The 27,095-nt window shown below is 40.7% G+C and overlaps 1 protein-coding gene across 1 annotated transcript in view; it reads right to left on the reverse strand.

The window, feature by feature from the left end:
- The window catches only part of ITPR2 (inositol 1,4,5-trisphosphate receptor type 2), a 265,600-nt gene that overhangs the window by 22,390 nt on the left and 216,115 nt on the right, over nt 1-27,095 (reverse strand). The window contains 10 exon segments of the mRNA XM_080617700.1: nt 461-621; nt 1,879-2,044; nt 3,939-4,066; nt 8,890-8,982; nt 11,066-11,261; nt 13,391-13,555; nt 14,852-15,027; nt 17,843-17,968; nt 22,496-22,688; nt 25,026-25,133. Coding sequence (XP_080473826.1) covers nt 461-621; nt 1,879-2,044; nt 3,939-4,066; nt 8,890-8,982; nt 11,066-11,261; nt 13,391-13,555; nt 14,852-15,027; nt 17,843-17,968; nt 22,496-22,688; nt 25,026-25,133 — 1,512 coding nt within the window.

Below are 27,095 nucleotides of genomic sequence, written 5' to 3' on the forward strand. Positions count from 1 at the left end.
TTCTGTAGTTCTTCAAATCCCTGCAGCAGCTCTTCTTGGTCTTTTCAATAGCTTGTTCAGAGCAGTCATAGGAGGAAAGCACTACCTCTCAACACTGACCCTGTGTTTCACTGTTCAGCAGGAGATGTTATTTTTCTGGACAACAGCCCAGAGATACTGGACAAAGCCAGAGCAGCAGCAGATGTTATGATGCATGCTCTTCTGCCCCTGGTTTGGCTAATCAGGCAGCAGAAACCACAGAGCATGAGAGCACAAATGACAAGCTGGAGACTATGGCCTGTGCCTTCATCTTTTTTATTATGTTTAAGACTGGGCTTTGTTGCAGACTAAGACATGTGAAAATATCTTTAAAAATACAGGTCGATGCCTCCTGTTGTTCAGAGAGAGGGAAAAAGATATTCTCTGCTAGCTGCAAGGAGCATCTCTCCATTTCATAAGGCATGTGCCCAAATTGACTTACCACAATCATTTGTGCCACGTAGCTCTCTGGGCCAGTGTATTCAGTTGGATCTTTAACTTTGACAAGAACTATAAAATACAAATAATGCCACATGTTGTGTTCTGACTTTATATGCTCCTCAAACGAAACGGTCTTGTTATCGAATTTGTCTCTCTCCAGTCCTGCAAAAAGACATGGACATAAAGCAGAAAAATAAACTTCAATGTAAAATATGCAAATCTTTTAAATACATTAAAGAAAGGAACCTAACTTAATTTAAAGGATCATAAATTTGAAAGATCTTAATTTAAAAGCTGTAACCACATACAGTAACTGCCAGGCAAGAAATACCAGGCCAGAAGGCATTCCTGACAGGATTCTTTCAGCGCAGCATTTATTCTCTTTTGTGATATTTCCTCTTAATAACAATAACAATATAATAAATATATTACAGCTTTACAGTGCCTTCTATGCTGAGGGCTATAAAGTGCTTTACAAGTGTTGGCTCTGCTTCTTTCTAAATCTATACTGGTAAGCACACAATGTGCAGTCTAGGTCCTGATCTTGCAAAGATTTATGTGCACATTTAGCATCAGGCACATGAATAGTCCCACTTAAGCTGTGGTTGGATTGTTTGTGTGCTTAAACCTAGCAGGGAGTTTGAATCTCTGTAGCTCAATCTTTACAGAGCTGTAGTCATAAGAAACTTTTACATTTTTCTTGCAATGGGTCAAATCTCTGAAGAAGGATACCACAGTGAGGAAGAACAGGGTTCATAAATGTTTGCCTTTGTGTTACAGCTTTCCTCACTGGATCTCTTGTGGAGCCTTCCACAGACACTAAAGCTGGTGTGCTCTGCACGACACTCATTCCTGTAAGTACAAGAATGGAAACAGCACCCAGTCTGCAAAAAAGAAGGTATTTTTGAAGTTCCCTGGGGGAGTGAAGGTCTGCCCCTTTGCAAGTGCACCTCAAGGGAAGAGCGGTTTATTCATGGGGTTTGTGTGGATGTTTTTAATTTAATTCTTCTATTCCTTGTTTCATATCACCTTCTGAAACAGGCAAATTTTGCTGTTGTTACCCTTCTGGAATGCACTGTGCTGTGAAATAGCAAGCTGCACTTTCATCTGCATCACACTCTGTGAAATAAAGTCAGCAGCTGTACCATTTCCATTAGTAGTGATGATGCGAGTGTGAGACATAGCTCTTCTCCCTCAGATCCTGGGTGGAGACTGCAAAGCCACCTCTTAGCAAAGCTAGCTTTTGACTCATAAATCTAATCTTTTTCTTACTGAGAGGGAAGAAATCTGGAACCAAACTGACATTTTTACACTTTCCTTATACGAGATGGACCCCTTTGGTCCACACTTTATTTATTGAGGAATAGTTCATTTCACTCCTTTCCCCATCAAATATCTCAATAGCTGAGTAACACCTACCACAGATGAAACAGGTTGTCTTTAGTATTTCCTCCTTCTTCTGCTTTTCACTCCTGAGATCAGCAAATGTATCAATAATGACTCCAAAGATTAGGTTTAGAACGATAATTATGACGATGAAGTAAAACAGAAGATCATAAACAACTCGTGTAGCAAACAAGGGCTCCTGAAATAATAATAAAGTTGCAATAAGATATAAAAATAGCACACTTTTAAAATATTCAATATTTTCACATTAGCTTATGCAAAGCTACGCATCTTTTTTTCCATATGCCAAATTAGAATCATAGAATCATAGAATAGTTAGGGTTGGAAAGGACCTGAAGATCATCATCTAGTTCCAACCCCCCTGCCATGGGCAGGGACACCTCACACTAAACCATGCCACCCAAGGCCTCATCCAACCTGGCCTTGAACACCGCCAACAGAAATGGAGAGGGACTACCTATGTGGTTAGGCAAAGAAGATTTGGTTTCATGTGCTCTTATAGCACCGAGACTCCTCTTGTCCATTATGTTTCACACAGGATAAAGAAGAGACTAGCTTTTGTATCAGATGCAGCATAGATGCATTAGTGTAGTGCTTGACTGAAGATAATTACCTTGCCGGTACAGAAACAGGGATATGCAGTTTGTAGTACTCACTGAGAGCAATCATAGTTCTTCTTAATACTGCCTTGTGGCATACAGGGATATGCTTATGGAAGGTCTTTGTGGAATACTCCAGTCCAATGCCAAGTTTTTACACCAAAAAAAATGGAAGCCAGGGGAGCATGCTTCCAGGATGCCAAGGCCAGGCTACTATGTGCCCAAGCAGTGCATGTAAATGGTTTTAGCACTGTGCTAACACAGTCACATGGCTGTAAGCTGTCTCAGAGTGGGCAGGCATAGCAAGTGTCTCTTGGGAACACAAGATGCACATGCACGTGTGCACATGCGCACTCATGAAGTGCTTATATTCCTCATCTCATCACACTTTTGTTTTCACATCATAGCTACTTTCCACCTTGCAAAGGCTGGACTGGACTCCCATTGACGCCTCTGAAAATAGCAAAGGTGTTATGTGGCAAACAGGAGGCGACAGTCAGTGTAAGGAGGAGGAACATAAAACCGAAGCCTTTTTCTTCACCATGACACTGATTTGGCAGTCATTGATTTTGTCAGTTTCCCACACATTCATTGGGATAATAGTGCTTCCCTTTGTGAAGTGCTTTAATGTAGTTAGCATTAAATAACTGCTAAGTGGCAAGAGTAATTTTTGAAGTCTGTAAGTGTTTACAGACTTCATGAGGATGGACTATGTACATAAGATAGGGCCTAGATTCCTATTACCAGCACAGAGAGCTCTTCCATCCAGATCCAAGTTATTTGTATCTGGACTCCTGCAAGAGATCCTACTTGTGAATGTAACCCTTGTGTAACCATATGGCTTATCAAGCGAAGTTCCACTCGATCGCCTTCATATATTATGTTCTTTTAGAACTTAAATAAAAATGCGTAAGACCACCCAAATATTAAGAATAGTCCTTGAATGACTGAATTTTGGAGGAAACTTCTGGAAGAAGACATATACCATAATATATGAAATTCTGCCTTGACTTTGATGCTAATTGAGTATAAGTAAACAATAGGACCTATTCCAAGCCAGATGTCATGCTGCATTTCAGCTAAAAATACACCTTGTATATTACAGCGGAGAGTCTTGACATATACTCATCAATCAATCACTTTCAAAAGTTTACATTTATAATTCCTAGTGTAATAGAAAAGTGATCCCATCTAGCAACACCTCTTAGCAATGCTTGGAAGGTTACAATATGCTCCAGTTTTCCAGAAGGAGTAAACTAGTACCTAGAGTTCCTTTCTTCAAGTATCATCATCACACCAAGCTTAGCTCTTCTCATGAAATTGTCCATCTGGGATGTAAAAATTATATGGATAAATCAACTGCATGACATTAGAGCAGACTCGATACAAATACTGTCTATTACTTCCAAAAATTGACTTTGGCATTCATGAGATGAACAGGGAGTAATGCATTTACTCAGCCAAAGCACTTACATCTTTGGAAGGCTTTCTGAGCACGTCTCCCACACCACCACCATTTCGCAGGCCTTGGTTTAATACGGTCACAATGCACATGAGCAGGGTGTCGCAGGTCCTTTCTATTCCATCCTCCTCCTCTTCACCTGCAAAAAGGAGAGCAGCAGCTTTAGGAACCACAGCATCAAACGATCACTCATCAAACAAAGCCACAATTCTGTATTAGAGAAAGCAACTGCAATACACATCTGTCTTTCATATTCTTCAGCTAAAATTTCACTGATCAACCCTATGCATTTGCAGTGCTGGTGACATACTTAGGCACATGAGGCATACTTAGCCTGAAGAGAGACAGAGAAAATCCCAAGCAGTTCTCCCTCCAGTAACTCTGTTAATGACCCAGAGCTGCCATCTCTATTCATGGGAGCACCCTTCTTCCTTGCAAGTACTCCCACTGATTTTACTGTGACTGCTTTTTCAGTGGGCCTCCTAAGTGAGCAGCTGACACAGAGGAGAAGCAATATAAACACAGAATTAGAAGCACATTTATAAAAGGATTGTCTTCCTGTGAAATCATTCCTCTACCTACTCATGTACAAGCCAAGTCATGTTAGCATTTCAAATCATTATGGAGGGGCTGGCTTTTATATGAGCAAATCTGTCCATGGTCTTTCCACTAGCACACGTGCCCAAGCACAAGTCTGATATATATTAAAGACTCACCCTGACCTCAGCTTCAGAACTTGGATTCTATTCTTATCTCTGCTGCAGAGCTGTTGCGTGGTTTTGGCCGAGCCACAGAGGGTACTATTGTGCAGGAGATATTTGAACGTGCAGAGGAGCTGGGCTGGAACACCAGTCCCTGGGGAAACTTCGTCTGCCTTGGCCAGAATTCCTCCCACCACCACTCACCCTCATGCTGCGGCTGCATTGAGAGCCTCCTTTTGAAGAGCCCTGCTTGAGTTGTTTTCTGTGTCCTGCTGGCTTGCACTGAAGGGTGAGGGCTGTGATTGCCATTTCTCCTGCCTTCCCTTCTATCTTTAGGGATACATTTGCTTAAGCAGTGAAGGCAGCAATTCTCACTTGGTTTGCTTCATGCACTTATTGTAACCAGTTTAATAAATAACAACATCCTGCTGCGATAGTTAACTGAAACAGCATATTTAACAGCCCCAAACCACCACATCTGGGGCACCAGATAGACTATGATAAATTGAATTGACTGAAAGCACTCACATTACAGACAAGCAATGTGGATTTAAAACATGGGTTCCCAAATTGTGGTGTATGCATCACTACTGGTATTTGCAGAACAGAGCTGGTATCTGCTGATTTTGCCACGGCTGCTTTTGCTACGCAAGCAAATTAAATGAGAAAAAACTCCTGATTTAAGGAACTCTGAGCAAAAAGAAAAGCAGAAGCAGACATCAGGATAAACTTCCCTGCTCAACTGTAAGGTTATTGCAGACATTACTACCACTAGTAACTCCAGATTTAAAAAATAGCAGATTAAATATTGAAACCGAAATGATAACTGAAAATAAACCTTTTTTTCCCTGTCACATCTGGCATTTTTTTACTAGAACAGTGATCTTAGTCATACCAACTAATCTCCTTTGCTTTTGTAGCCTGCCTTTTTAGCTCCTTCCAAACATTACTCCATCATTTTTCTTGGAGCTAGTATCTGTGCTTGAGAAGATCACCATCCACAAGATAAATTAAAAGCTTTTCTAAAGGCCACAGCTTCTATTTCATTTAGATAACTACTGAACAAGATTTTCACTGGTCACAAGACCAGTGTCAGGGGCTGGTAACAGTGGATGTTCAGATCCTGGTGAACGACGAGGATAAAACAGGGCTGAGAACTGAAAGCTGCAACATGACAGAAAGTTGCCTACTAGCAACCTTAACTCACAAGTCTCCATGTCCACTGAGATGCAAGTTGAAAGTAAGCTTCAGAGAGACGCAAGATACCACTCTTCAGCTGACTGGCACATCTCGCAACACAGAGAATCACCATCCCACATTGCACTCAGAAGACAAAGCTCAGGTTGCAAGTTCTTTGCCAGAGAATCAGAAATCAGGCAGCCCAAAGTTGGCAGAAACCTCCAGTGCAGTAACATAGGCTATGGGGAGTGTACAGACATCCTTATGTCTACTCTCCTTCCACTCCCACATGTGGAGTAACAAGAGCTATCTTCGCTCTGGGAGCGAGGTAACCCTGCAGGCTCATGTTTTGCCTCAGTTGGTTTGCCCTGGTGCTCAGCAGCACTCATGGCATAGACTCAGCCCCTGTCAACACAGACTATGCCCATACCACCAAAATGAGGGGGTCTGTAGAGTGAATTGTTGAAAAGGACCCAGTATTGACACTAAGGTTCAGGGGCTTTACTTGCAGTCACCTCCAGTCTGACAAGTGGTGAATGGGTAGATACACAGCATTAGGTAGGCTGTCATCTGATCAAGTTTAATTCAAAGGTAATGCAGGTTAGGCACTAAGACCACCCCGCAGTGTTAATCATGGGGCAGCAAGTGGGATTATAGGAAGGTTTCCTTCAAAAATCCTCATCTGATGATCCACAGCTACCTGGCTTCTGGGCCTGATTTCCAGCACAAGCATAGGCAGGAGAGACGTGAGTGCCCACATGGATCTAGGTGAATTTGCACAGAGTAGTACCAGGCCTGGGAGTGGAATGAGTCTTTGAAAATGTCCTCTTTTACAAAGAGGTATCTGTGCAGCTTTCTAGCACAGGTCTTTGTGGGCTACAGAACATGAAGAGCCATATACAGTAGGCTGGGAAGTTCCTTTAAGTGATTAAGCATTTCACCATGCAAAGACTTAAGTGATCTGGAAAATGCCTTTGGAGTGAAGAGTGGGAGACTCCTGAGGGAGATAAGACAAAGTATATTTATGCTGACACCTCAATGCAGCAGTGAGGAAGCAGGCTACAGACAGGGGATGCTCTCTGAGCAGAGCAGACTGGCTCCCAGCATGAGCGATGACTGAGCACACACTCAACCAGTGAAACTCAAGGAAGAAGTGGAATCTCATCAGAACAAATGATCAGGTGGTGAGGCACTGGAATGGGTTGCCCAGGGAGGTTGTGAATGCTCCATCCTTGGCAGTGTTCAAGGCCAGGTTGGATGAGGCCTTGGGTGGCATGGTTTAGTGTGAGGTGTCCCTGCCCATGGCAGGGGGGTTGGAACTAGATGACCTTAAGGTCCTTTCCAACCCTAACTATTCTGTGATTCTATGATCTGAAAAGCAATTATTTATGTCTCCACTCTGGACCTAAGATGTACTGAGAACATACAATGTTTCTTGCAGACAGCTGTGGACTCCTTCATGCTGCTCCAACATGAATCTCTCCAAATATCAGGCTCTGCATTCCACCAGTCATGCTTTTGCCAGAAGGGAGACTGTCCCAGGAGAAGACCAAAGGCAGAGCACTACCTTTTGACAGGTGACTCCTTGGCAAAGATGAGCAAAACTGTTCTTGCAGAATGCTGGTTTTTTTAATGTTACTGGATAAATAAAACTTCTCCGAGATTAAATGACAGTGCACTTGAATGTTTTGTACAGCCCCCTTTAATTATTGTTTCATTTTAAATTAAATAGTATCCAAACAATAAGAATTGTGAGATTTCTGTCATTTAAAGAGTTTGGCAAAAGCCACACTGCATCTCTTTTGACTGATTGATTACCCTTTCAATGCAGCAGCTTTGCCAATATCTCTTAGACTGTTTTCCCTACCTAGTCAGACAGCTTCCCATGCTGTTTATGAGGACTGTTTACATACCAGCTGGGGAGAAAAAGCCTACTTTTATAGCCCTCTCCCTGAAGCCTTTGATCCTAAACCCTCAAAAATTACTAGTGGAAGAAAAAAGCTTATGAAACAGCTTTATACTGGAACACAGGATAGGAAGGGATGACTTATGTCCTCAGTTGCAGCCCCCGGCAACCACAGGCAACTCTGGCAATAAATATTTTAAGCCTGTCGATTATCCACTTTCTTCCTAAGGTCTAATCTAAATCTAACCTCTTTCAGTTTAAAGCCACTCCCTCTTGTGCTATCACTACAGGCCCTTGTAAAAAGTCCCTCTCCAGATTTCTTGTAGGCCCCGTTTAGGTACTGGAAGACTGCTGTAAGGTGTTTCCAGAGCCTCTCTTCTCTAGGCTGAACAAGCATAACTCTCTCAGCCAGCCTTCACAGGAGAGGTGCCCCAGCCTTCTGATCATCCTTCATGGCCCTCCTCTGTCCTGACATACAGATCATATTCATAATGCAGGTATGAAAGTAAAACCAGGTGTACTCATCTGCTGAACCAGAGCAATTAAGCTCTTCACTTGCCACAAGCATGAAATAACACATCTATTGTGTGAAAATGCAACAGTCCGCATTTCCTTGGATTTGACACATGCTAAGAATGCACAGATGGACTGCTGCCTGTGCTCAGCTGAGCCACCGTAACTCGTTCAGACATAGTAGCTTGGTCCTAGATTTGGGCTATTAGGTCTTCTGACTACACTACAACCTTGGGCTAGAAACACGTAAGAAGTATACACAAAGGCTTGCTGATACATGCTACGCCATTTAAATCAACTTTTGTGGCCTTAAATGGGTCCAGCAGTGGCTCGTGGGTCAGCGTGTGCAGGTGAGGATGCTGCAGATAAGCAGCAAGCTTTTTCTTCTCAGCAAAGTCACTTGGAAAGAAGCAGCCTATACATTCAAGCATAATGATTCAGCAAGCTCATTTAATAACAAAATTAATGTCACGGCAACTGGAAATCAGGTGTGGGAAGCACTCACGTTAAAGGCAACTTGCCAGATAAGCTCCAAGCCTTGCAGAAGTTGAGCACTTAAAGCAACGATCATCACTTCTCACATTAGCAAAAGTCTCCACTATAATGACACACAAATCTCCCAGTTCTAATTGATCATCAGTCTGAGGAAACTTTTTTACTGACCTGGGCTAGTAATAGGGATGCTTGCAGAACAGTTCTCTTTTGCACAGGCTCCCATGATTGATGTGAGGGTTGTAGTAGGGACATCACCAATACCTGTGGAAAAAGCATGATACTGACAAAAAGACAGATACTACATTTGATACTAAATTTTATATAATTATTTTCTAGAAGCAAATTACTGAGTTGGAAAGTTGAGAAGAAAAGGCAGAACAAATTATGCCACCAATTCCTCCTTCCTCAAACAGTCTGCCTCAACAGCTCAAAGCAATCACAAGGAACAAAACCACAGTTTTATATTTACTGTATATCACAGCTATTCCCATTTCATCTCCTGAAATTAATGAATCTACATCAAATGCTGCTACTTCTCGTTAGAAAAATACACATTCAAAGCAAGAAACAACTGTCAGATAGGAAAATAATGTCACTTTTAAATCCATTAGATAAATTATTCACAAAAGCTGACAAGAAGGACACCAAGCTGATGTCAGTTATCCTGAATGTAGAATATTTAAGAGTTTTCAAGGATTATAACACAGTTTGGCACTCATTTGTAAATATGTATGGGTTTGTGTAAAACACTAATTTAACATTCCCCAAGTGGGTAAACGTGTACATCAGCTTGATTTTATCAAACCAATTTTATCTTGTGCATCTTCAACAATTTTCTGCATTTCAAATCAGAGATACAAAAAGGCTTAAGGAGAAAAAAATCAAGGCAAAATCGTACAACAAAAGTAATAGTCTAAGACTCTGTGTAACTCAGAAAACATGAGCTCTGGCTTTCTCTTTCTGCTACTTTATAGAGAAAATACTTAAAGCACTTGTCTTGGGATGCATAATGTTCCATCAATATACAGTCAGCATATTTTCTTGAAGAGTTTTTGATAAGGAATAGGCATGTATAAAGCCAGCAAGAATATACCCACACCACAAAAATCTGCCAACAAAATAAACACAAACACAGAGAAACTACTACACTGGACCAGACCAGTGCTGCTGTAATCTTCATCTGTTCTCCTAAGATGGTCACAATTACTTTTCAAAGTGAAATATCACATCACAGGTTCTGTCCAAAAATGAACAGTAAGTCAAATATTAATTCTTATGAAATATAAGCCAACTTAGCCCTTCAAAGATGATCAGTGGCAAGAAAGCAAGGTATATTAAAGAAATCTGTCAGGTTCTTTTTTTTTCATATGGTATCAAAACAGCTACGTGAATACATCATGCCCATGAGTCTTGAATGGCCTTTGCCTTGTTTGTGTGCTTTAGATCCTGAAATAACAAATTCAGGAAAAGACTGGCAAACGCTGAGTACACACAGTCCAGAGTGGATTCCACTAGCTGTTCTGTGCTTGTGTACAGGTCTGAGGAGCTCAGCATTTGGGAAAATCATGCCTCGAGGAATTTAATCACAAGCTATTCTCAGGCATTTCTATGCAGACAGTTACTTCTTTGCCCATGCTCCCAGCAGGCTGGTTGGCAGCATATACAAAGATCTCTACAGATGAGACGCAGCTTTTTTCTAGCAAAACAAGTTTGTAACTCTCTATTCATATTGGTAAAATCTCTCATTCCAGAAAGCTGAAATCCTGACCTTTTTAAAATTGATGAAGAACCTTCCAATGATTTTACTGAAGCTGGGATTATACACTAATGTTGATCATGAAATACACACTGAATTAAAAGATGCCCCAGGAAAGCCCCCTATTGGTAGAAGTATAGATTCTGTAATAAATTCCTGATGGATGAAGATTAAAAAGTAATCAAATGAATACATCTACTGAACATATTAAGATTACATGCTTCATATAGAACACCAAAAATACTATGAGCTGCTTCTCAGGTAGAATAAAAACCAACGTAATCAACTCTGAATTGCTCTTCCAAATACTTAGGAAATACAGGTATTTTTTTTTCTACTAGCAAAAGTTTGAAAAGAAAACATAAGAAATCAAATGTGTTAGATTTTAGTATTTCAACAGATAAGCCTAGTCTGAAACAACCCTATAAATATCAAATTTTACCCAGACTTAATTGAGTTCTAAGGTATATAGAATTAGCTCTGCTCTCACAGATACAAAGCAAGAAATTTTATCTCCTTAGGTGAAAGTTAGGTTAGGCAGACAGAAAAGGTATATGCCAGAAGCAAATTTTGATATAAAAAAAATACCTGCAACAGGGGTCCTGATTTTCAACCTGTCGACCTCCATGATAAAATCATCTTTCAGGAAGAGAAACCCAATGATGGAGAAGAGATAAACTAGGATGAGTGCTAGCACTGCAGTGAGGATAATGGAACGACCATTCCGGGTAACACTTTTTATCACATTTAGCAATGTCTCTTCTCTGTAGACCAGATCAAACAGCTGGGAAAAGCATAGAGGAGTGGAAAAATGAACAGAAATGAGGCAATATATAGATGCTACATAGGAAAACAATCTGAACTACTGAAACATACATCTAGCCATGTTCTAAATTCTCAGCTTCATAAACACATAAGTCACATTGATTTCAGTGGGAGCTGGGCATGCTTATAGGAGGAGAAAATCTAGCACAGAACTTTAAGTCAAGTCCGAAGTCACAAAGTATATATGAGCCTGATCCAAATGTGATTAACAGTTATCAATAAGATCATTGTTTCCCCATGTCAAAACCAGGGCTAGATTAAAATTAAAAACCAGTTTCTTCATACTATGGATCTGTATCTGCAAATCAGTTGTTCGTGTTATCTCCCATCTGATAAACATGCATGGGCTACAACTCAAAAATGCACTCATGCGTGTAACTAATTACATGTCTGTAAACTGCTTCTTTGAGCTCATGGCATCATTTAAAAGTCACTCACATGTACACAGATCAGGGCCATCTCTTTTTAGGACAAAGTTAAATTCATTGCAATGTTTGTAGAAAACTAGAAACTTTCACTCTTCTTCATCATGCACTATATACTTTCTTGGTATTTAAAGTACACATCGAGATAATACTGCTTTAAATGTCAAAGGCCTAAAATAGCAATTAAACATGATAAGAGCTTTTCAAGAAATTATAGCTTTTTTCTCTTACAGTTCTATTGATGTTCTATAGTGCTTCCGACCTTATCTATAATGTATGTATTTCCACTTCAAAACATTCAGATTACAGATATAGTGACACATTATGATTTATCAAAATGGTCCACAGAAGAAGGTATTAGCCACAATTCACAAGGTCTGTGGAAGGATTTGTGGAAGGAGTAATCTTAAAGGAAGAAAGAGGGAAGACAGTTATCATTCTTTCCATACAAGACAAAGCTCAGAATGAGGAACAAATCTCAGAGTTTAGAATATATCCAGTACAAAGTGAACACCTGGAAGGAACTTGAGAACGTGGGCAATTATAATTTCCATGAATCATGGACATTAGTCAATAGCAGTCACTGAAAAAAGTACATAAAATGTTTCTTAAACTACTTGGCACTTTGGAAAGTATTTTAAGATAGAGATCACCTTACTCATTGAAGGAATAACAGATAATTCACTGTGCATTTTTTAAGCAGAAGAGTTACATTCATTTGATAAAGGTCCTGCAGCTACAGCCACAAATCTTGGCTCCCTTGAAATCTGCCCAAACTTTGAAACTGACTTTAATGCCAAGATATGGAAAATCTGACTTCAGCAGGCACTCTACCAGATTGAACCCCTAAAAATTCTAGTGTGCTTAATACACCTCTGTGAAAGGCTGGGAGTTCACCATTATTCAGGAAGCTGTGAAAAATAAGACAACAGGAAAGTGAACCCATGTAAATGACCACAATTTAGTCAGTCTCCCCGCAAGTTTCACACATTCCAATATCAAGCAAAAGGATTAGAAAACAAAAACAGTGAAATACCTTTTACTGCTATGCAGCATGATGGGAGCAGTTAGCTGAGTTTAGCATAATTTTGTATGATTCATTTTCATTGCACCTGTATCATATTATAAAAAGGCATTCCATCTGGGTAATGGCAACAAAAGAAAATGAAGTGGGATACATTTAAAGTGATGAATCTTCCTGCTACACCACAGGCATGCCATCCCCATTTCTCAAGTAATTTCTTTAAAATTTTATTTATTTTATTAGGGCTGCAAGACAAACTGAGGAATGAGATCCTTTGGTATAGGTATGATGCACACACCAGTGGACAACTCCTGTCCTGAAGAGATTATGACTGACACAAGATACAGAACAATGGACACAGAATGTATGTATGCTGGGGAAGGGGAAGAATAAGGAGTGGCTGTATGACAATTGTCTGAAAAGAAAGGGGCAAATTTTCAACTCTGAACCAGACAAAGTAAGTCCTAACAGCAACAGGTTCTAATGAAAACAGCAGCTCCTAAGGGGCAGCAACATAACAGTATGCTAAAAATACACATGATCTGGCTTGACTGTCAGGAAGAAATTGAAGACAGCTGCATGGGTAACGGTATTTTCTATTTTTGCAAAGTTTTCCCCTCCACAGAAGCACATACTTACCAGGAAACTGTAGAAGAATTCGTGCACACAGAGGCCCAGCATGCAGACCAGGACATATGCTACATGATAGAGAAAAGCCATGTCCATGATAACTGCTCGGTAGCCACGAGTAAAAGTTCCACGGTTCCCAACAAAGCTCACCAGAAACACTATTTTGTTACAAAGCTGTGGGGAGTAACAAAAGCTAGGTTTATTCCATCAGAAAAATCCTGTTATTTATTATTTGTATTGCTGTAGTGCTTGAAAAGCCTAGATAGGTTGCTTTGACTAAAGTGAGAGTGCAATGAAAGAAAACCAATAACCAGCGTACACTGGGAATGAGCCCATGAGAGTAAGTGGAAGCACATCACCCTTCTAACCCTGCTCTGTGCCTCATTACATTGATTTACTCCTATCACATTAGTGAGCAGGTAGGGTGGGATTATTGTCATAAGGCATTAAAAAAAAACAAGCAAGGAGATTTGAGTTTGGACCTGAGACTATGTAAGAGCAGCTAGGCATGCTACTACAAAGGGAACAATAGTAACACAACAGAAAGTGTGTGGGGTATGTGAGAGATCTACTATTTCCTCCAGATTATGTTTTTCAATATAAAATCCCTAAAAAAAAAATACCGGGGCATTTTTGAAGTATAGCATTTAAGCAACAGCATCAGGTTCTTCACTGCTCTTGAGCTTTGCCTGCACACAAACAGCTGTGCAGAAGTAAATACTAAAGGGACTAACCTCATCAGTTTGATAGTCCAGGACAAGCAATGAGGACTTAACATGTTTTTTTCTCTCACAAATTTGACAAAGGCAAGTGCTGCTTACTTGCCTTTACCTTTGACTACATGTCTGGGTAGTTTTAAGTATGTGAAATTCTCACAGAGCTGGTAGCAAATAGCCCCATACTTTGTGCTGAAGTACATTAGAGCTGTAGCAGTTAGGCAAGAAATCTAAATAGATGACTTGTGAGCACGACCGATGACTGCGTATCTTACCAAGGTCAGTAAACATGCAAACTTACTCATGCCTAAGTTAAAAGATCTGGCAAATGGCTGAGAGTATATTTAATTTCTAAAAGCTTTTTCTTCTCAAAAAAAGGTATTTAATGTAACAGAATCATCTCACAAATTTGTGTCAAAATTGCTGAATGAATTGGTAAAGAAAATTATTCTTTTAACATGAGAAAGTCTAAATTTGATTGCTCATATTCAGGAATATTTCTTTACATTTCACATTGTTTTTATTTTTTAAATATTTGCATATGCACAAAACCAAACCAGCTTTTTTCTTAGCTTCCTACTTTGCTGACACTGCTGTTTCACAATGACTGGAAATCATTTATTTTTTGGCTTAACCAGTGAACCAGAAAAAGAAGCTCTTTGCACAGCTCTAATTAAGGGCTTTTTTAATAGGAGACCCTTAATGTCTCTGCTTCTGCTGAAAGAGAAATTCTGCTTGTTTCTTAAGTACTTACATTAGCAGCACCAAGAAGTATCAAGGTAGGACCGAGCCCTATAGTATATATAGACCTGAGAATAACAGACACCAAAAAGGGTCGAATACCAACAGGCTTGGAGATGAAAAACAGCATTGCTGTACAAAATGCCACTGCTATCCAAAGGAGGACTGAAAACAACGGGGAGAGTGTGCCTGTATAGAGGAAAAAGGGAGATTTCAGAAAGGCATCTTTGGAGAGTCCATTTTTCACCACAAAACAGATCAAAACCATCAATTCCTTTGCCAATATAGCTAACAAAAAGTGTGGGTCGTGCACCACAACTGCTGACCACAACTTGCCCTAATTGCAACAAGAGCTATTATTATCATAGTATTGTCGATTTTTGCACAGGTAATAACAAGAGCAGTTAAATGAAATTTCCATTAAAATCCAGGGAGTGCTCAGGGATGAAACAGTTTATCCTTCTCCTGGAGCAAGCTACTAATCACCTCCCTTCTGCAGGGATCATTAAGGGCTCTTCCAGTCTAATTCCATGATTACTCAGCTACAGAAATAACTGGTCCTTGGGGGGGCGCAGCAAGTGGCACTGCACTGCAGTGTCACGTTTTGATCCTCAACGGCACCAAAGCGCCCCGGTTTTAGAAAAGCATCTTTCTCCTGAAGGGCTGTGGGTGTTCAGCAGGAGCCTCCGCTTCTGCACAGGAGCAAAGCGTTTGCTGTAACGGGAGGCAGCCACAGGGACTTCAGCAGGAACAGGCAGCATCTGCATTGCTGAGAGCAGCTGAATAGCTGTGCCTTGCTCCTGGGGACGCAGCAGGTCCCAGGTCTTGCTGAGTTCCTGCGGGCATGTGAGCCTTCAGAGTCAGTCTCTTTGCTGCTCTGCAAGATGCTGGCTCCAGGGTCTCCCTGAATTTTGAGCAACACCCCTGTTTTCTCTTCTCTCCTCTGCTTAAAACCCTGGAAAAACACCATGTTGCTGTGATATAAAAAGCACATTCAGATCTCGGGGCACTGTCACACTTGTGCACTGACTTCTATTGTTATCAGATGAACTGAGAGGTCAGTGATGGGGGAGAAGGGAATAGAAAATTTAGCTAGACTCACAATAGAAATCATGCTATCTCTTTGGCAACAAATACACAGCTAAGCAGCATCAGTGGGATTAGAAAACAATGAAATGAGGCCCTAGCCTCAACACTCAGATGGCATCTGAACTTTCCAAAGTCCAGGAGCATTTATATCCTTGGCAGGAGGTTCAAGGTTGGCTCTGATGGATAGCTCCTTCGCCAGTAAGACTTAGAAATTTTTAACGGATCCTAAAAGCTAACTTCCAAATGGATTTCAAAGGTAAGGCCAAAACACTCACTATTTCTTTAACAAACCATTTTGCCTTCTTCCCTACTGCAGGTCAAACAGTTTCACTTCACAGGAGCCATACCAGTAACATGTGCAGACAGGTGAGCTGGAAGCAAGAAGTCCTCCTCTGGAGTGCAAATGTTGCTTATGTCATATGATGTAAGAACTGCAAGTATCAACTAAAAGGCAACATTCTCGGGATGATTAGATCAGCTCAGACACCTCAGACATGTGAGTATAGGTGGGCTTATGCAAGGTGAAGCAGAAAAATGGAAGATAAACTCTGGCTGTTAAATCAGTTTTTGGTGGAGGAGGGAGGCCAGTACTACGGACGCTTAGTTCCTTAAACATCCTTAAGGATGACTTGCTAACCCCATTTGGCCACACCTATTGTTTATTGCTTACGAATTGCTTTTGCTTTTGCAAGCACTAGGAACTAGAATACTGAAATGTGCTATCACTGAAATCACTGGATTACTGGGGCCACTTAAACTAATGCTATATAAATCTGCAGTTCAAAATAAGCATTAATACCTACTGGTTAAAGACCAGAGGATTTCTGTGAGTACAGATTAGCTAAAATTTAGCATCTTAAAAGGTTTATTTTTAACTCATTATTTCTCCTTTTATTCTGCTTGGGCTGTAATGTGTGCACACTCCAAGCGACTCTTCAGTTTACAAACAGGAAAGAACTAAGTATAAATGCTTCCCTTTTTCTGCGGCAATGCCTGTGCCATGACCTGCGGAGACCACCCTGTAGGGTGAAAGGGCAATGTGGTTTCCATGCCAGTATATTTTAATCTGCTGCCTTTCTGTTTAGCCAGCCAACAGGAATGCTTGCTGGTGCCAACTCTGGTATTTGTGAAAAGCACATGTATCGACTAGAAGCTGGACTGCCTCCACTTAGCCCAGCTCACATGCCACCAGGCAGACCTGACTTTCAGTCACATTACTGACTGGACTGAACACAAACCAAAGACCTAGAGATGAATGGCTCTACTCCCATTACCAGTATTCTGAACTATTTAGTCTCCTTTATCCCAATTAAGCTTGTTTTGGATTCAAAGACGCTTCCTGCTATTCTGCTGCATTTACTTAACAAAATTTATTATTTGTGACATTTCCTGTGGCATGTGATGAAGCAGAGGCAGAATCATAGGTTTTAAGCATAACTCCATGTAACACATTAATCCTCTGCAACAGTTATGCCTTTTTATCCCAATAAACAAAATAGTCAAAAGCCAAGCAGCTAGTTTTCAAGTCATTCTATTCCATATGCTTTCAAGACTGCAAGTCATTCAGTTTGGTCAGTTCTAAGCAATCTCTGTCCCTCTGCTGCCAGGAATCCTTCTTCAGCTCAGAAGCTGTAACTCAATGTGTGCAGTAGTATACTGCAATATGGCAGAATTAGCCCTGATCATCTAGATGACCTTAGGAACTATGTTCTGTCCATTTTACTTCATGTTGTGTGGGCCATGTGACACAGAAGATCAGCTACCACATTTCAGACAACATTTGGTACCTACTCAGAAGGTACTAAATGGCTTCTGCAGATACAAGGATACCTGAAGATGCGGTTTTATATAGCTGTTACCTTAGCATTGAAAGCATTTAAAATGACAAGGAAAAATAAAACCAAACTCCACTTGCCTTCATCTCCATCATCTCCAAAGGGGTAGAACAGAGCAACTGCCAAATTGATGAATACAGCAAGGTTGAAGGAAATGCTCCCCCAGAGAGAGATGTGTCTGGAGAACCAAAACAGGGGTGGATTATCTAGAATGGGGAGAAGAGCAGCAAATCAGTGAAATGAAAGCAGGTGGGAACTCAATCAGTAATGGCCTCCAGGGAATTAAAAAATACAGATTAATGAAGAAAACATGCAGATATTTCAAATTAATTAAAATAGACTAATATTAAGCATAGGTTTGCCATAAAACATAGTTTTAAGCAGAGCTTTTAATCCAAAGATCCCAATACAGTTTATTAAATATGAGAGTTTTGCCTCTGCTTAGATTTTAGGACTAGATCTTTTGTGAAGAGTTTCTCACCTGACTCTGAATCTGTTGCTTCTGTGCATGGAGACACAAAATCAAGCAAAAAAATACATTTTAGCATTCTGTGTGCCTGGTCATCCAGATGACCCATTTGGACCAAGTACACTGATGACATTATTAAAAAAAACAATTATTAAAACATTATTAAAAAAACAAATTCAAGACCATCTTAAAAACCTGAACGTACACAAGTCCACGGGACCTTACGAAATCCATCTGCGGGTCCTAAAGGAGCTGGCGAATGAAGTTGCTAAGCCACTGGCCATCATATTTGAAAAATCATGGCAGTCAGGTGAAGTTCCCGATGACTGGAAAAAGGGAAATATAACCCCCGTTTTCAAGAAGGGGAAAATGGATGACCCAGGGAACTACAGACCAGTCAGTCTCACCTCTGTGCCTGGCAAAATCTTGGAGCAGATTCTCCTGGAAGGCATGCTAAGGCACATGAAAAACAAGGAGGTGGTTGGTGACAGCCAGCATGGCTTCACTAAGGGGAAATCCTGCCTGACCAACTTGGTGGTCTTCTATGATGGGGCTACGAAACTGATGGACAGCGGCAGAGCAGTTGACGTCATCTACCTGGACTTGTGCAAAGCGTTCGACACTGTCCACACATGACATCCTTGTCTCTAAATTGGAGAGACATCAATTTGATGGGTGGACCACTCGGTGGATAAAGAACTGGCTGGATGGCCACACGCAAAGAGTGGTGGTCAATGGCTCGATGTCCGGCTGGAGACCAGTAACGAGTGGTGTCCCTCAGGGATCGGTGTTGGGACCGGTCTTGTTCAACGTCTTTGTCGGTGACATGGACAGTGGGATTGAGTGCGCCCTCAGCAAGTTTGCCGATGACACCAAGCTGTGTGGTTCGGTTGATATGCTGGAGGGAAGGGATGCCATCCAGAGGGACCTCGACACGCTTGTGAGGTGGGCTGATGCCAACCTGATGAAGTTTAACCATGCCAAGTGCAAGGTCCTACACCTGGGTCAGAGCAGTCCTAGGCACGGCTACAGGTTGGGCAGAGAAGAGATTCAGAGCAGCCCTGCAGAGAAGGACTTGGGGGTGTTGGTCGATGAGAAAATTAACATGATCCGGCTCCATTGTGCGCTCACAGCCCAGAAAGCCAACTGCATCCTGGGCTGCATCAAAAGGAGCGTGACCAGCAGGTCGAAGGAGGTGATCCTGCCCCTCTACTCTGCTCTCGTGAGACCTCACTTGGAGTATTGTGGGCAGTTCTGGTGTCTTCAACATAAAAAGGACATGGAACTGTTGGAACAAGTCCAGAGGAGGGTCACGAGGATGATCAGGGGACTGGAGCACCTCCCGTATGGAGACAGGCTGAGAAAGTTGGGGCTGTTCAGCCTGGAGAAGAGAAGGCTGCATGGAGACCTCAGAGCAGCCTTCCAGTATCTGAAGGGAGCCTGCAAGGATGCTGGGGATGGACTCTTCATCAGGGACTGCAGTGACAGGACAAGGGGTGATGGGTACAAACTTAAACAGGGGAAGTTTAGATTGGATATAAGGAAGAAATTCTTTACTGTGAGGGTGGTGAGGCACTGGAATGGGTTGCCCAGGGAAGCTGTGAATGCTCCATCTTTGGCAGTGTTTGAGGCCAGGTTGGATGAGGCCTTGGGTGACATGGTTTAGTGTGGGGTGTCCCTGCCCATGACAGGGGGGTTGGAACTAGATGATCTTAAGGTCCTTTCCAACCCTAACTATTCTACGATTCTATGAATAGGCAAAGTTTCAGAGCTGCGGTATTTTCCCCACCTCTGTCAAACTAAATACATCTTGATCTACTCTGGGGAGCAGGTGAAAATTTGGTCTGAATAGAATTTGTTTTTATGAAAACTGACTATTTCCTGCATGATCCTCAGATGTCCAAGGTTACCTGCAGACAAACAGCACTTTACTCCTGCTTAGAAGGACTCAAATGAAACCATGATCACCAGGTGTGAAGTGCTGTACAAATACAGAGAAATAGTCTATATCCCAGAGAACCTATAACCTACTTAGAAAAGATTATAAAGGGAAATAGGGCAAAACAGGGTTAAGATTTTGTGTCCAGAGTCACATAAACGATTCAGCAAAAAGGCTAGGAACAAGATCAGAGGGTACTAAGACTCAGGCAAGCATTTCATATGTGTGACAGCACTACAATATGTTTAAATGAACATTTAAAACAAGATTCTATGACCGATAGTGTGAAAAATTCTCTAGCCAGAGAGTTCTGTTTATCCGAACATGATGTATTCCTATTAGTTAGATTTTAAAGTACCAAGAACCTGCTGCAAGCATGCAGAGGTTTAAATAAACATTTAAAACAAGACTCTATGTTCAACAGTATGAGAAGATCTCTAGCCAAAGAGGTTTATCTATTTGAACATATGTATTCCTAATAATTAGATTTTAAAGTACTGAGAATGTGCTGCAAGCATGCAGAGCATATTCCTGACTTGCCTGCACCCAGCTAACATTTTAGAAACAGCCAAGTCTTTCAACTGCCTATGGCTGTCTCAGGCTTTAGTCTAAATAGACGTTAATTATGATTAGGTAAATATTCAGATTTCATTGTGATAACCTTATGCTGTTGACTGCTGAGATTTAAGTATTTGGAGCAGTTGCAAATGATATCTGTCAATTTAAGCAACACAGACTGCATGCTAACAGACATTTGGCTAAAGACTGAATTAAGCCTCAACCTGTATTATCTTTTCAAACAAAAATAAAAAAATACATGGAGATTTGTGGGCCATTCCACTGATGAAACGAATTGAGGAATTTCTTTTCTGAATAAAAATAAACCAATTTTCTTTGCTTATAGCATTAGGCAGGTCTGGTGTATATAAGTGTAGTGTCAGGCTTTTATATTTGTGTTTCTTAAGCAAAACCAACAGATATGATTTTGTTACTGGAGTAATTTTTCTACAATACAGTGACTTTTATTCCCAAATAGACTGTGCAGATAACAAGTTATTCTGGAATAATTTGTTTTACAACTTCTACTCTGGTCAGCTTGTCAGCGCAGACAAGTTCTTACAGTGCTATCAAGGGAAGCAGGCCTGGGCCAATAGGGTTCACACTGAAGACTTACTACTGCCTCTGAAAATTATAGCCTGGGAACTGACACTTGTAAAAACTGCAAACAACATCCATGCTTCCATCATGTTAAAGATGCTACATTAAACCATATTACTTTGACTATCCAAATTCTCTGCTGCTCTGACCATAGATCCTATTCTTACCTTTCTTTTTTATTGCATAATGATGCCGTGATCAGCTGATGTGTACCACCCCAATGGCATCTGAATTTTAGCACTGAATGAAGTGATCACTCTCGTCTATTTTTATTTATATACATATATAAAATATAACTTCCTTCCTTATCCCTCCAGGATACTGCAGATGCTTACTTAGTTTGCAGCCTTGATTCTGTGCTCCAAAAGCAAAGGGCAGAGTTGACAGCAGCTGAGGTGGCAGGAGCTTCCTGTCCCCAGGACATCGGTAGCAGCAGCAGCAGCACCATTCCTGGTGAGGGCGAGCGGCTGTAATGCCCACTGGTGAACTAAAGAAGAACCTCAGGGTACCTGGCTTGGCTTCACTGCACCTCCTCTGCAGGTCCCTGCTTTAATCTCTCCTCCATGATCTTGACTGTGGTTGTCAGATCTGCAAGCAGCTCAAGGTGGTACGTGTGCCTCTGCCACCACCATGGGACATAACAGACTGGGACATAGTGCAGCCTAGTCAAGCAAGGCTGATGTGAACTGGCAGAGAGGAACTGACTCCATGGGAGTCAGGCAGATTTAAAGCAGCTGAGGTTCTGGTGAAGGACGTTTTCAAGTGACTGACATTTACAAGTTTTTTAATGGCCTTTTAGGAATCTGCAAACCTCAAATATGCAGCTACACATGTTTTTGTTAAATATTAGGGGCCTTGGCTTAATTAGGCACAGCGCTATTGAGTTTAGTAGAACTACACCCAGTTCATCCACCCCTCTGTTTAACTTTTGTAGTCCAAAACATCATCTTGAACACATTACTTACACTACTAACTGCTCCATATTATGCCTCTTTTAGAGTTGCATGCAAGTGTCTCTGCTGACCTACACCCTCAAGCCCTGAACAGTTCTGCCTGTTGCAGTATCGGAGTGAGCAGACAAAATGTACTATTAAAATGAAAGTATTTGAAGGCGTAAAAGCAGGGGTTTAGCATAATTAAGCTATTTTTTGAAATTGCAATACTTACTCCTAATTTTCTTTTGCCATTTCATCTCGTTGTACAGGTCCTCCGTCTGTTGGAAAAAGTCATTGACTTTGCTCCCTTGTTCATCTCTCTCTGTTGTATTGAATACCCGACACTTGGATTCCCGAGTGAGGAATTCACAAATATTGGGGACAGGGAAGACGATCTGTTCCATCGTTCTATCGTGGCGAACAATCTATAAATAAAATGCACATTTTTTTCAAGATCAGTGACTATCCATCCAGTCTGTCACATCTTTTCTTGTTCACAGCTCCCCTTTTATTTGTAAGTTAATGAATAAATTATTTGAACATTACAATAAAGTTATGAAGTTGAACCAATCAATCCTAAAACAAAGCAAAACTACTTTTCTATCTTCAAAAGCCTGCATGAAAGTAAGGTAGCAAATACATACACAAGCAAATAAATACTTGAGCAAAACCTAGGTCCAGACTTCCCCCAAATATAAAAAATACTCTAATTCAGAATGCTTCATTTTTGCAATAAATGCAAGCAAATCTTCCCAGTAAACAGGGCAGAAGTTTAGGGGCTTTCTGCTCAGATTACAAAATTCTTTTCTCACCTTGAGTCTATTTCAATTATGAGATAAATTGTGAAGGTGAACACGCAAAAATAGCACCTTGTTACTCAGACAGCACCCATATGTTGTCAGTCTTTATCTTCTTTCTTGGCAAAAACAAGGTTTTGCATTGTTTGTTTTTCAGGGCCTACTGAGTTACTGGTGAGTGAGCTAGATTTTATTCTGCCTCACCACACTGCCATCAAAATTGCTTCCCCCTTCGATCATGGACTCTGCATTACTAAAAATACAGAAATGAACAGAAACTCATCTTGACTCCTGGACCCATGTCTCTGTACAGCCACCAATGAAAAAGAAACCCCACTATTTGACTTTCAAATCAAACAAATGAGATACCCTGATATAGGGGAGCTATATTTGAAATGCCAAACAAATCTAGGACTGCTTTCAGAGAAAGACCAGAGAGCATCCCTATGATATATCAGCAATGCTGGGCTGAGTTTCACTTTTCCAGTCTCAGTCCTGCATTAGACCACACTCCCTTCTCTCTATTAATTCATATTTATCGTGTGAACATACTAAAAAAACACCTGTCTTAAGTCATTTTTAAGAGTAACATAGTCAAGCACATTTTTGTTGAAAATGAAGGATAATTCTGCTCATGGGCATATGCATTATGTAAAATTTGGACAAGCAGTCTTGTAGTGTCCTAAGTAGATAGTTGTATCTCAGGCCAGGAGTTTTGCAACAGGACTGTGACTAGCAGCTAACCTTGTAGGGTGAATAAAGCAGCTGAGAGCACATCTTCAGTTCTGTCAGGCACTCAAATGAAAAGGTAAGCTGCATGTGCTGCTAAGCAGAATGACATTTAAAAAGCCTCCCTGAGAACAGAGGCCTACATATCTGTTAAAGGAACAGGCTTTGCAGCCAAGAGGTTTTAGGAGATTTCAGAATACCTCAAGAGCACTCAAAATATTAAAATATATTAGAGGACTGCCCTCTGGACCACCACAGCCATGCAGCTTCCATCTATCCTGTGGTGGGATAACGTGGCCTGTATCAGGCAAAAAGGATGGTGGGAAACAGAGAAGGACCCAGCCTGTCTTGATGGCAGCCAGGGCAAAACGGACCTGATGTGCTTGCATCAAGACCCTACACACCCAAGCTCAGGTCCAATGTTGCGATGGAGCCTGAGATCCCATTGAAGATTAAATTATTGGCCCAGACTCAGGCTGGGCCTGTGTGCAACCATACTGTGCTGTTCTCATACTTGGCCAGTTTTGGACTTGATACAGCATTTCCAAGAGACAGATGCCTCTTCTTCCTGCAATCCCTCACAGCAGCTGCCTCTGCGCCATAGAAATTCTCCTCCTTATGAAGTCACTAAGGACCAGAGATACTACAGTGCCTAATTCCTACCTTGATGCTTATAATCCCATGAAATTTGTAAGAGCGCAGTAACTGACATAACAGTTAAGAACCTAAATACCTCTGTGGATCTTGATCTAAATCCAATCCATGGCAGGGGTAAAGTTTAAAATAGAGAACAGAACTGATGAACCAGGCCAAGCCTTGATCTTTTAAACAAAAGCCGTACTGAATGTCTACACAACTTCAAAACCTCTTTGTACTCCAGCCAGACTTTTAATTTGATTAGTTAGCATCACTGGCTTTGAAATTCATGACTACTTATTTGAGTGATGTACCATACAAGATTATTCTTGACTTCATGACACTGTCATTATTCCCCTAACAAAATGTATTTGGTAACACACAAGCAACCTACTGTAATATGATTATTTGAAGCCACTTTTAATATAGGTGCATTCCTTTTTCTCCCATAGCCAAAAGCATATTATTCAACTTTTTCCTCATAAATAATCTACACCATTTGAATAAGCTTTGCCGCTCTGAATCTTAAGAAGAGTTGATACACTGTGCACAAGATGCAAGCTTGTCTCGTATCCAATCTTCCAGTGAGCAATTCTTTACCTCTATCTGTGCCGTATGATTGGCATAGTACCTCAAGGCTTCATCTCCTTCATCTGGATCTGACCCTGGTTTCAGCATCTGTTGCAATGTTTTATTGTGACGAGCCAACTAGAAAAAGAAAAAAAGATGTGATTTATGTCCTGTTGCTATGTTTTCAGCTTTATCATCTCCACTTAACTAACACAAATCTTCCTTCCCCCTATACCCATATACTTACATGCTCAACCCAGTGGGGCTCTCTTCTCAGAAAACAACAAAAATGTACTAACTTGAGAACAATAGAAATAATTTAGTCTTAAAAAGTCAGCAGCAAGTCTTCGGCTGAGATTTATGAAAGGCAGCTTAGCTTGCAGCCTAGACGGTTTTTGGAGGGCTTTTGACTAATGACAAAGAATTAGACTGAATGCTTCTTTTCACTTAAGTTTGGACATAAAATTTGCATACCTCTGACTATGTAATTACATTTACAATTAAATCTTCTCTGCAATTTCAAATGGCTAAACAATTCTTCACCATGTTGTAGGTTGGTATTTCAGGGCTGCCAAGATAATGTCCATAGCTATTTCAGAGGCAGCTGGACTGCAGTGGAGGGCGAATACATTCCTAACTATACTGTTGATGTTCATGTACACAGCACATACCTACACACACAAATATGTATCTCCTACAAACTTTTAGAAATTATGTATGTTACATGAGTCATAAAATACATCTGTTCTTGTTGAATAGTAAATATTTTAAATGTTCAATAGCTGCAAATAAAGGTTAATACTGAGAATGTCAGCAAATGCATTTTTGATGTCCTTTAGGTCAGTGAAAAACAAAGACCTAATTACAAGGCAAGAGGAAACACTACTGAAAAAGCAATTTCTCCTATATCATTATGAGCAGTCTTCATCCAGAAACTGCAGTATTTCAGCTATTTTAAGTGGGGAAAACTGCAGGAGGAAATGAAAGGCTATCTTACAGACATGATCCAGACCTTAATCACTACACTGACATTACCACAACAGACTAGACAGAGATGTTAGAAACAAGGCAGGCACAGCACTCAAAATGACGACAGGAACTAGGCTTTGAAGTGACGATCACCACAGGTGGATTAGGATTGTACTACATGAAATAAAACTGTATGGTGAGAAATTACAAAACAATTGCAAATCTACAAAAAGAGTGCAGGGATCAAGTCTAAAAGTAACAGTGGATGTGAACAGATAATGTAATAATCTGACCAGAAAATTATCTCACTTGTTATAAGGTATTTGCATGTCTCATTATCCTCCTTAAAAAAGGAGGGGTGACTGATACACGTAAAATCTACTCTATTTGTTCCTTAGAATCTACTGATAAAAATAAATTGTATTCTGGATTTTGATACAAACTTATTAATTAAAGATTAATAATAAATGGAATATTCAAAAGCAAGAGAAAACAAGAAAGGAGCATTCAGGAAGAATAAACGTACTTCATACAACTTCCTCATGGACAGAAGTCTGCTTGGCCCTGGCAGTAGAGCCTTGAACCAACATCGCTGAACATCAGCATTTTATAAAACAGTCACAAGTAGATATACAGTGAGACATGCAAAAAAACTCACAGGGGGGTCAACCACAAAGCAATACTTGTTCCATCAATAATAGATTTCTACCTTGAAGAGTTACTTTTTTACTCTTTCTAGCAAATGCATGGATAGTCTCATTACACATATTAATCTTATGCAACTTTCACTTACTTTAAAGATTAAAAAGGTTCTTTAAGACTACCTGACTAGTTATTCTCTTTCACACAAGAAATATAACTCAATCCAGTCAGTAGTCACTGCAGTATGACCACAAGATCTGCTTAGCAGGACAACCTGAATTCATTTCCTAGAGGTCTTTTGCATCCCTCCCAATACATAGAATCATAGAATAGTCATAGAATCATAGAATCATAGAATAGTTAGGGTTGGAAAGGACCTTAAGATCATCTAGTTCCAACCCCCCTGTCATGGGCAGGGACATTTCACACTAAACCATGTCACCCAAGGCCTCATCCAACCTGGCCTTGAACACCGCCAACAGAGATGGA

This window comes from Psittacula echo (assembly GCF_963264785.1).
Source record: "Psittacula echo genome assembly, chromosome: 1".
Taxonomy (NCBI): domain Eukaryota; kingdom Metazoa; phylum Chordata; class Aves; order Psittaciformes; family Psittacidae; genus Psittacula; species Psittacula echo.